A 10,631-nucleotide genomic window follows, 5' to 3' on the forward strand; every position below is an offset into this window, starting at 1 on the left:
CATCAGTGTTCTTTTCAATGTCCTTCCAAGGACGTTGAAATTTCTTCTACCTATGTCACAACAAATAAATTGCCGATGGAAAGCAACAGTCTAACGATTATTGGGGTCCTTCATTACTATATGCTTGTGTGATATCCATTACTACCATACCCTGGACGGACGACGGAAGAGGAGACTTGCCTGGTCAGCTCAATAATGCATATGCCGTCTTCCTCATAGAAAGGTCAGGTTTTCGCTGGAGGCTGGACTCCTCCACATGTTAAGTTGCTTGATGGTGATGGCTGAGATAATTACATGTTTCCAGTATATATATTCGTATTGTGATTAGTTAAGATATACATCGGGTGGTGGTGCTGAAGTAGAGCAGAGGCAGCACACAAACCCTGCCTATAAATACTACTACGAGTACTCTGTAATTCGTATTGTTTTTTGAAACCGACAGAGAACTCTGCTTTGCAAGAATAAAGAGAGGACCCCGGTCCTTTTTTCCTCCACCCACTGCAAACATCAGGCGATCCCAAGAAACCCCTCACTGTACTGAGGTGCATACTCTCTCTCTCTCTCTCTCTCTCTCCCTCTTTCTTTATCTCTGTATGAAATGAGGAGATGTTTCAGCTCCTTGGGTTGAAACCACTTATGTCTTTTCATTTGGTAATTAGTGCTTTATTAGATTCGTACTTTCAATCAACCTTTATCAGTATGAGAAACTGCACGAGTTGCATCACCTGCCTCACCGGTAAAGAACAAGCAGAGAATCAATATTTTAGCAATTATTGAACTTTTCAGTAGAAGACATAAGATGTTTCACTGGATCAGTGTACTAATTATTTTAAAAAATGATTACTACTCACAGAGTACAGCCATTCTAATAGCCGCCTGTTTGGATCACCTAGACTATATCTTAGCCCAAGTAAAGTTTAGATGAGTAAAGTTTAGTTTTGTGCTGACTATATATAAAGAGTCTAGCAGCTAGTTGGGCTGAATTAAAAATCAGTTTCCCCTGTTTTGATAGCCTATAATGACTAAACTTTACTTAAGTCTTGGTATCCAAAGAGGCTTTAGTCTAATTTTTTTACAGAGAATCCCGAAGCTACCTAGCTGCCGATAATTTTGTTACCCCGTAACATTTTTTCTTACTTCTAATTCTCGTAAAGAAAAAATTCTGCACAAATGCCTTATAGTGTCCTTTCAAAGAGAAATATATATATATATATATATATATACATACATACATATATATATATATATACATACATATATATATATATATACATATAATGTATTGAGGATTGACCCTGTGCGCAAGCCGTCTGTGGTCTATTTTAGTGTGTGCATATACTAATATATTCAGCTAAACAACCGAAGCGCGCTCCACACAGGAGGATTAATGTATAGATAAGCCGGATGGTGAAGCGGCTCAGTTAATTGGCAGACACTTGAACAGCCTTGCATATCCTAAGTTAATTCTCTCTAACCATTAACCACTTCCACTTAGCACACGGTTACCGCCTCATGGAACTGCCCTTTGCTGAACTGTTACGTCTCTACAACTGTTTATGCATAGCTAGATCTGTGTATTGTTATGTAGTTGTATCAATGGTTTCTGGTTTTTTAAGGACAAGGAAAAAATATGCTACGTATTTTCTTATTAGTATGGTTCTAGATAACCTAAATATGGGATCCCGGTTTCTACCAGATAAGAATGTGACTTTGTAATTAAAGAGTACTAGAAAGTAGTAGTTTCCCCATGGCTGCATTTATAGACGGCAGATGATTGATATCTTTGCTGTAGGAAATTAAAATACGATGATGGTGTTGACATTTGTTCTGATTTTGTTTCATAAAAAAAAAACAAAAAAAACAAATTGCCATTCATGGTGGGTGTCCTAGATGCTTTGGCCCTGATGCCGGATCTAGCGGATCCACGAGCCCCGACGCCGAATCCGCGAGCCCCGACGCCGGATCTAGCAGATCCACAAGCCCCGATGCCGAATCCGTGAGCCCAGCCCTGTGCTCCGCCGCCGGAGGCCCCGTGCCACTGTCGGAGGACGGGAGCCGTGCGCCGTGCCGATGCCGGAGAGAGACGAGCGCCTCCACACTACTACATAACGGGTAATCACCGCTGCCACATTCACCGCCGGTTCGTATTACAAAGCATTGGTGAAATAATTTTCACCGTCGGTTCGTGTTATGAACAGTTGGTGAAATTTTGGGCGGTTATCACCGCCGGCTAGTAACACGAACCGGTGGTGATAAACCTATCACTACAGCCGGTTTGTGTTACCAACCGGTAGTGATGGTCGACCCATTTGTACCATCGGTTTGTGGTACCAACCGGTGGTAAAAATCATTTCACTAATGGTTCGTAATACGAACCGGTGATGATGAGTTATGCTGCATCACAATAAAATTCATAACTTTTACAAAAAAAAGTCGGATCAAAACAAACTTTATATCGAAGTTGTCGATATCTACAACTTTGTAGTTGATGATTTTTTTTATTTGAAATTATTTACAGTCCCAGAAATCTGTTTGAAGCTCTTATATTTTAAAATTCAATTTTTTTGAATTATACAAACAACCTCAGATGAAAAATGATCAAAAGCAAAGTTACAGATCTCGCTGTGATCTACAACTTTGTATTTGATAACTATTTCATTAGAAATCATTTAGGGTCTTAAATTTCTATCGTAAGTTCAAAAATTTTGAAATTCAAATTTTGCAAATAACCTCGGATGTAAAATCAACAAAAACCAAAGTTGTAGATCTCGATGACTTTTTCATTTGAAATCGTTTGATGTCCCAACAGTATGGCTAAAGTTTAGATGATTTGAAATTCAAATTTGTCAAACGACCTCGGATGGCAAAACCACCAACATCAAAGTTGTAGATCTCGATCAAAACAACAACTTTGTATTTGATGACTTTTTTATCTGAAGTGGTTTATGGTTCTAAATATTTATTTTAAAATCATGAGAAGTTAGTACTAAAGGAATATACATGTTGTATGTACACAAGTGACTTAGGGGTGGAGTGGTTAGAGCAGCTACGTGTGACGGCATAGGTCTCAGGTTTGAATCCCAGCACCGCGCAGCGTGCGGATTTTCGCGCGAAAATCGCGTGACTTGTGACAATGGGCATTCCCGGGATTAAATCAAATTTTTTTTGCTACTTTTTTATCTGATTTTGGAATTTCTGAAAATCCCTATCACCACCGGCTGGTAACGTGAACCGGTTGTGATAACTTTGCATCATGGCTGCTTAGGAAACCGACGGTAATGACAATGGGCATCACCGCGGACTTTCACTGCCTAGAGCCAAAACCATCGGTAAAAGGGGGGTCTTGAGCCGGCGGTGAATACCTGTTCTGTAGTAGTGCCAGAAGCCCCGCCCCGCCGCACTCGCAAGCCGCCACCGCCGCCTGGCGTGAGCAGCCTGCCGGGGTGCGAGCACCTCCCACCGCCTCCAGGGAGCGCCCAGCGCGAGAGGAGAGAGGGAGCGCCCGCTGGTGAGAGACGAGAGAGAGGGAGAGAGCGGGCCATGCATGCACGAGAGAGAGACGAGAGGGAGAGAGCGTGACATGCATGCGCGAGAGACGCGAGAGAGACGAGCGCGTCCTCTCATGTGAGGACCGAGCCGAGAGAGGAGAGAGAGTGCTGTGCGGCGGCGGGTGAGGGAATGAGAGAAGGCTATGGATAACCCGAATTATATGATGTATCTATGCGTGTCAGGCCGAGATGGGCTGCTTGCTAGGCACCATTTTTTTTTGGAGGCGGCGCCTTGGTTACTATCGATTAACCGAGGCGGTTGTGTTAGGGCAACCTCCTCGGTTGCATTATTGGAAGCATGCGAGCCGGCCACTGCCAAGTTGCATTATTGGTCTGTTTATCCTACCAACGCTGTGAGCGAGTCTTTGCTTGTCATCTCGTGCGATGAGAAAGCATCTTGCAGTACCCCCGCGCTACTGCACGCAAATGCATTGGCCGCCGTTTCACGTGGTGGCTTAGAGCTACTCTAGCATCCAAGGCTCTGCTGTGGAATTAATAAGGCAGGACGCCGTCCGAAAATCCATCGAAGGCAGTCTTGCTGGTCGTGTAGCCGGCGACCAAGATCCCAAGCTTGGGGGTCGTGGCCTTCGTTGGCTTGGTTGGCCTTGGAAGTCAAGACCGTAGTCGTGAGCCCCATCCCGCAGTGGGTGTGGCCGTACGCCTGTCCCGTCGGGCTGTATTTGGACAGTGGGTTACCGTACCCGTCGTCACCGCCTGACGGTTCTGTCTTGTTTGTGGTATGACGCAGGCATGGCGCCTACTCCGAGATGGCTGCCCCTCGGTCATGGCGGACTGAGTAGGCGTGTCTGTCCTTGTCAGAACAGGCGTACTTGGTGGCGCTCGATCCCTCCCCGTCCCCCCCGGGGGTCGGGACGAAGGATAGGTCGTGCGGCTCCGTGCGGTGTGTGGTGAGTGGGAGAGGTCGTGTCCCACCACCTGCCTTGGTGTTTGGACCAGATCGGCACGGCTTTCATGGGCCACGGTTGTTGGGCTTGTGCTAGCTTGTTTGTCGTTGGCCCCCTGAGCGGCTAACTAATGTCTTAAGATTCTTGGGGGTATCATAACCCCGACAAGAATGGTGCGGCGAACAGGTGCCCCTTTATGGATCGCCGTCGTGGCTGCCGCCTCCACTCACCATAGAGCAGCGGCGGCAGCCAGGGAGCAGCCGGTGGTGGGGATACGGTTCGGTGGAGGGCCAGCGTACCCGAGTCACCTCACGGAGGAGACGAGGCGGGGTCCGTTCAGGTTTGGATAGTTTTTTTTAATATATATAAGAGAATAGATGGCTATTATTAGAGATGATGATTGTAGTCTACCAAATTAAAATTTGGACGTTCTTGACTATTGTGAAATTTCTATAATATATCTTTTTTTATAGCGCGTGAATTAACTTCTCGGTTGAAGCCTCCGATTACTAATAGAAAGATAAGGTTGCTCTTGCCATCTTGTGCCTGTACGTACTAGTGTGCTCTGCTCAATAGATGAGTGTGCGACAGGTGCGAGTCGCGCGACGACTTGGTGCCTTCGCCGCTGGTCGTGCCGTCCTCCTGAGGCGAGCAGGTCTCGGGGCTTCCGCTACATGCCGTCCACCATTATTGCCTTGCCGGTGGCTTGTACAGACAGCTCTAGAATTGCTGGTTTCAATGAGTGCTGGTAGACAAGGCATCAATATATGATGGTCCGTCCTTTTGGTTCGTTGGATCAATAAAACCACGTACTAGGAAGTGATTGCGACAGATACTATGAGTATGAAGTCCATTTGTTACTGCACTTGGTGATGGCATCAGATTCAGATAAATGAGGAACACAAAGCGCAGCCAAGTTGTTAGTGTTTGGTTTACCAGTTACAACATTACCGACCTTTCTCATGCCCGCGATATAATATCATCGTCGTGGATATCATTGAGTATATTTTCTTATCCGCAACGTCCCTGGTATCTCCATAATCATTGCTGAGCAATGGCCTCAGTTCTTAGGCGAACGTACAGTGTCGCTCACACACCAGCTGGCCTCCACCACTCTCTGTAATTATTGTTGGGCAGTGACCTTAGCTTTTATCCGTACGTCAATCATGCATACTCCGTACACCAATCATTCTATCCGAGCTGCCACCAGCAACTCTGGGCGGCCATGACCAACAATAAGGTCGCCTCCGTTCCCCATCTCATAGCCCGTTTGGTACGCTGGCTGGGCTGGCTGGTTACCTCGCTCACCAGCGTAGTTACCTCGCGATCCTCCGTCACAATCCTTTACCACCACTGCCGCTGCCGTGTGCCTCCGACGCACACCGCGCCAGCATCCGTTCCTGACCGTCACTGAACTCGCCGGCTGCCTCGGTTAGTTTCCTACAGTTTTGTGGTTTTAATTTCATGCATATGGGTACCGTACGAAAATTAGAAATGTTGTAGATAGCCCATAGCACCTATCTTTCTGCTAGACAAGAATACGACACTAATCTATAATGAATAATCAGTACTGCTTTCTAGATCGAGTCATCTTTGTTGTAAGCAAATGGGATATTTGGGGATGACATTTGCTCTAACTTTACAGCAAAAACCGAAGTTCCCATCTCAATTCACAAGCAGCCACTTCATTCATGGCTAGCTGAACTCCACGCGATCCTCCACCGCCACCAGCCTTCACCAGGCAAATGCATTTGCCGCCGTTTCACGTGGTGGCTCAGAGATACTCTAGCATCCAAGGCTCTGCTGTGGAATTAATAAAGTAGGACGCAGTCCGCAAATCCGTCGAAGCTGTCACGCACTTTCCTGCCCACCTTGCAGTGTTATTACCACGACCTACGTACTCCAGTCCCCACCTTCCCTGAATCATCAACAATTCCTTCCTAGCTCATACACCCAAAACAAGCCACCAAGCAGCTACTCCTCATTTCTTCACTCACTGGCGTGCCGCAATCCAGCAGTAATATGAGGTGGGCTAGGTCGACGATGTCCATGCCGATGCCTGTCTAACCATTAACCAATAGATCCTGTTCCACGACCAAGAACAACAACAGTGGCACCACCTCACCGCTTCTGGCCATTGCTCAGCTCGTCAACCTCTGGTTCGTTCCTTAACCGTTACGTTTCTGCAGCTGCTTATGCGTAGCTAGATCTGCGCATATAGTGCCCACTGTGATGTAGTTGTTAGGTTTCTGCAGCTGCTTATGCCTACCTAGATCTGCGCATATAGTTGCCACTGTCATGTAGTTGTATGAATGAACGAGAAGTTATTAGTAGTGCCGCGATGGCTGCAATAATAGATGGCAGATGATTGAATCTTTTATGTATAAAATTAAAATGCCGTGTTGAAATCAATATCTGTTCTCATTTTGTTACAGCAAAAATCGAAGTTCTTAATCATGGCCGGTGTCCTAGATGCTTTGGCGTCCTACATCCAAAACATGCTCATGCAGATGGCGGCAGATGAGGTGCTTATGTTGCTTGGAGTGTCCGGTGAGATTGATAACATGGACGTCAAGCTTCGGGATCTGAAGAACATCCTTGCTGATGCTGATAGGAGGAACATCACAGACCAAAGTGTCCAAGCATGGGGGATAGAGCTAAGGAACGCTATGTATGATGCCACTGACATCCTCGACCTGTGCCAGCTCAAGGCCATGGAGCGAGGCCAAAGGCATGATGCCCGATGCTTCAACCCGTTGCTCTTCTGCATACGGAATCCCCTACATGCCCACGACATTGGAAGCCACATCAAGAACCTTAACAAGAAGCTAGATGACATCAAGGCACGTGGTGCATCATTCAACTTCATGAACCTTGGTACTTATGAGGACCGTGGAAGAAACGTCGTATCGTATCCTTCTGGTACCTGTGAGACATCAGGGGGGCTTGACGAATCTGGTTTGGTTGGTGAGAAGATCGAAGAAGACACAACAAATCTAGTAGAGATGCTAACAAAGAAGTATCCAACTGACGACGACAAATCCAACAAAATAATCATTTTCTCCATTGTGGGAATTGGTGGGATTGGTAAAACCACCCTTGCTCAAAAGATCTTCAACAGTGAAGTCATAAAACATGAGTTTACAAAGAAAATATGGTTGAGTGTCAACCAAGACTTCAACAATACTGAAATGCTAAGGAGAGTTATTATCGAAGCTGGTGGAAACCACCATGCTTGTGGAATTTCGAAGGAGGCACTGGAACAGACTCTAATAGAAGCTTTGAAGGGACACAAAACCTTATTAATAATGGATGATGTCTGGGACTACAGTATATGGGAAGGTGTGCTTAGAACTCCCTTTGTCAATGCCATGCTAGCTCAAGGTAGCCGTGTGCTGGTCACCACAAGGCATGACATAGTGGCACGTCAGATGAAGGCTGAGGAGCCCTACCATCGTATTGACAAACTTGGGCTTCAAAATGCATGGTTGCTGCTCAAGAAGCAGGTACAAGTTAATCCATACATTAATTACTTTTCTTTAATTATGCATTTTGTTTTCTAGGTGCATCACTTTAGTTTTGCTTCTATCTTAGTAGTGGGAACTAGATTCCCAGTCCTGGCAACAACTTCTATTTTTCTTATTTGTTTCAACATCTAGTTCTACGGTGGTGACCTTCGAAATATATTATAAAGAAACAAAATGCCATACTTCCATATGTTAGTATTGTAATATCCTGCATATGCAGTCATGCAGACTCCACATAGGGCAGGTATTCACATTTTTTTGTTAAAGCAATTAAAATTTGGACATTGTATTACACTTCCTCAATTTTTAAAAGAACTTGAGATCTGTAGGTTCGATTGGATCTGTCATGGGCTGTAACGTAGGCAATACCACATGGCGAATTAGCAATTAAATTTAATTCACAAACTAAGGCAACCATAATAAGTCTGTTTAGCACTATGCTTTTTAGAGTAAAATAAAAAAACAGTTTTCGAACTTATTCTGTATGATGTCATCTGGGTCCCTAGACTCTCAAAATGCATGCACTGTGAGGTTAGCGAAATTGTCTTTGGGTGTAATGTAAGTCCCAAGCTCTTATAATGCTACTTTCATGCCCCCCACACTTATACTAGAATATCATTAGGATCCCCAGACTTGTCACATGCTATCTTCTAGTTCTAAATGAGCCCTAACACACTACACATCCTTATGTGGCAGGCCACAATTGATCCATTTGTGGATCGGTATTGACCAGTAGTCCAACGCGAGGGTATGTATGTCACACATATTGGGCTGCTGCACAATATCAGAGCGAGAAGAGAGAAACAGAGAGAGAGGGAGGGAGGGGGAATCGAGACGGTAGGCCAAAGGCCAACATATATGTGTGGTTCCCATGGGTTGGATCCACTAGTAGAGATATTATGAGACATATAGATAGCATTTGGTTGGGAGATAAGGTGGGATGGCATGGTCTTGTCTCTGGTTTATGGGATGCGGCGACCCTATTTGTTTTCTGGTTGGGGAGGGATGGGATCAACCCGTTTTCTATTTGGTCTTAGACATAAAAGTGGGATCCGCTACTGACATGCGGGGCCCATTTGGCAGTTTTTATTCATTCTTTTTCTTCCTTCTCTCCATCTCTCTCTTTCCCCAACCGTAGCCACCCCAAAGGGCTCGCAGCGTGACGCCCTACGCCTCCTCCTAGTCAGATCGGCGCCCACGCCCCACGCCTCCTGTTTCATGCGGCCCCCCGAGCTCGCACGCAGTGGCTCTTCAGAGGTTGCACGACGACGGCCTCCCAAGCTCGCGCGCGGAGGCTCCTCATATCTCGTGCACGGTGGCGGCCCCTCGAGGTCACGCGTGGCAGTGCCCCCCCAAGCTTGAGCGACGGTGGCCCCCGGAGCTCCTCTTCTTGGTCGACCGCCCCTACGTGCACCTCCTCTCCTTTTCTTCCTCGCCAGCAAGCGGGCTTGTCCCACCTTGGGCGACCCCCGTCCGTCAAATATCTAGGGACTGGCCAACCCGCATCTCACGGGAATATTCCCATGTGGGATGTCCTCGCCCCTTGTGGCCTCCCAAACAAACACCACTCATCCTGGAGCCATCTCGTCATGTCCCTGCTTGTCCTTGCATCCAAACACACAGATAATGTTCCACCATGGCACGCCATGTTGAGGAATGGAAAAGGTCTAGGTCTGTTTGGATGTGGATGACATCGTGTTACATATTCTAAGGCTATAAATAATATTTTGATGAGTAAACTCCATGGTTGGTCCTCCAACTTGTGAGTTGTGTCATCCCGGTCGCCAAACATAAAAAGTATGTCATTCTGGTCTTTAAACTTTGTTTGGGCCTCATATTTGTACAAACGGGTATGGATTCAGGCCCGCGTGCAGAGAAAAGACTCGCTTGCTTGAAAATAAAATATTGGCGGGGGTTATATAAAAAATCACCCAGATACATAAATTGCACAAATATTAACAAATTTCATGAGGGACTATTTTTTTTAAATATCTTCTTCCACATTAGAAATGCTACATGAGTTCATCTCGCTGTCAATGCCGCCACTGCTGCCGAGGAGCGCGAGAGCATGAGCCATGGCCACGGTTGCACAAGCGAGCCGCCGCCGCCGCTGCACAAGCACGAATGTGAGCAACCGTCGTGGCCGCGTAGCCGCCGTGGCTGCGCAGCCATACAGAACTGGGGTACTTAAATAGTTTAAGGATCTAAATGTGCAATTTTATATTTAGTGATATGATAGAAGGCGTAGTAGTTTAGGGACCACGGTGTAATTTACTCTATAAAAATATTATTCTCCACTGTACCAATTATCATATGACTGGAAGTATACGTGAGAAGGCATCACATATGAAATTGTCTACGTCCGCATTTAAAATTGATTTTTCAACGTGAACCTAGTGGAAGCGTGATATAGCAAAGAATCCACATGCCAACACCAAACTTTTGGTGGCAATTAGGCCCCGCTTGGTACAGGTCAGCTTCACTAGTGATTTTTTTCAGCTCAATGAGCAGCTTTACAGGTGAAGCTGAGTTGTTTTATTCACACCGTTTGATAAAAAAGCTTCTCAACAGGGAAAAAAGAATAAAGTACCAAAATACCCCTAGCCTTTTTCCTTTTCTCCCCCTGTTGCCATCTTTTTCCCATGGACGAT

The 10,631-nt window shown here is 45.9% G+C and overlaps 1 protein-coding gene across 1 annotated transcript in view; it reads left to right on the plus strand.

Moving 5' to 3' along the window:
- The first annotated feature begins 354 nt into the window (after nucleotides 1–354).
- The window catches only part of LOC136483559 (putative disease resistance protein RGA1), a 32,627-nt gene continuing 22,350 nt past the window's right edge, over nucleotides 355–10,631 (plus strand). The window contains exons 1-3 of the mRNA XM_066480666.1: nucleotides 355–4,793; nucleotides 4,927–5,884; nucleotides 6,889–7,959. Coding sequence (XP_066336763.1) covers nucleotides 6,910–7,959 — 1,050 coding nt within the window. The 5' untranslated portion in view covers nucleotides 355–4,793; nucleotides 4,927–5,884; nucleotides 6,889–6,909. The remainder of the gene's footprint in view (nucleotides 4,794–4,926; nucleotides 5,885–6,888; nucleotides 7,960–10,631) is intronic.

The sequence above is a fragment of the Miscanthus floridulus genome, chromosome 9 (genome assembly GCF_019320115.1).
Source record: "Miscanthus floridulus cultivar M001 chromosome 9, ASM1932011v1, whole genome shotgun sequence".
NCBI classification, from domain to species: domain Eukaryota; kingdom Viridiplantae; phylum Streptophyta; class Magnoliopsida; order Poales; family Poaceae; genus Miscanthus; species Miscanthus floridulus.